Source organism: Penaeus monodon, chromosome 34 (genome assembly GCF_015228065.2).
Source record: "Penaeus monodon isolate SGIC_2016 chromosome 34, NSTDA_Pmon_1, whole genome shotgun sequence".
Lineage (NCBI taxonomy): Eukaryota > Metazoa > Arthropoda > Malacostraca > Decapoda > Penaeidae > Penaeus > Penaeus monodon.
The window spans coordinates 15,420,145-15,421,078 of record NC_051419.1 but is presented as its reverse complement, the minus strand read 5'-3'; the positions used below and the strand labels follow the sequence as shown (position 1 = coordinate 15,421,078).

The window sequence follows — 934 nt, the reverse complement described above, 5'->3', positions numbered from 1 at the left end:
TTCTTAACACTTCACCCTATTCCTTGCAGAGACTCACCCCGATGACAGTAAAACGTGGTCCCTCCAGAATCCAATAATAGGGTGTGAGTGAGTAACCGAGCCAGCAGTCTACGTTCATCCAGAGGGACATCACGACGGCCCACGAGGCTGTCATGAATACTGGAATACCTGCGGGATAACGAGATAAAAAAATAACATAAGTAGCAGATAACAGGAAAAACTATAGATGCTTACTGGAATACAATCACCAAAAAAGTAGACATGATTACTGGAAACCAGTGGTATAACGAGATAAAAATTAGATACCATAAGTAGATAACAGGGAAAAAGGAAATATAAATACTGGAATACCTACACAGAAAGAATGTAGATAAGAGAAAAGGTAGACATCTATACTGGAATACCTACGAGATAACGAGATACAAATGGAGATAACAAGAATTATATAACAAAAAGTGGAAATGGATACTGGAATCCCTATGGGATAACGAGATAAAAACAGAAACATAAGAGGTAGGTAACAGAAAACGATAAACAACGTAGAAAGACCGCCCGTGAACTGATATTATCTTCAGGATGATTATACGAAAAGTAGTCATGGATATTGGATGTAAAACATACATAGGGATGCTGGTTTACCCATTGGATAATGGTATAAAACAGTCGACATAAATACTGAAATACTCTAAAGTCGACGTAATTGCAACACAAAATATTAAGGGTAAGAAATACATTAGTGAAATACTTACATGAACATACAGAAAAATACAGAGTAATATAATACGAGACTATTGTTTATAATACAAAATTTCGAGTAGGAAATGCTGGAGTAACGGCGTTCTCTGCAGTCCACAGACAAAGCAAAACACACAAGACAGGATGAGAAAATAAATGTGTGAGTACTGATATAATGTACGACTGAATACCCAGTAAT

At 36.4% G+C, this 934-nt stretch overlaps 1 protein-coding gene across 1 annotated transcript in view; it reads right to left on the bottom strand.

Annotated features, from left to right (window-relative positions):
• LOC119594921 (PDF receptor-like) overlaps positions 1–934 on the bottom strand; it is a gene marked incomplete at its 5' end in the record, with an annotated part of 54,622 nt that overhangs the window by 14,914 nt on the left and 38,774 nt on the right. Inside the window, 1 exon segment of the mRNA XM_037943993.1 lies at positions 38–168. Within this exon segment, the coding sequence (XP_037799921.1) occupies positions 38–168 (131 nt within the window).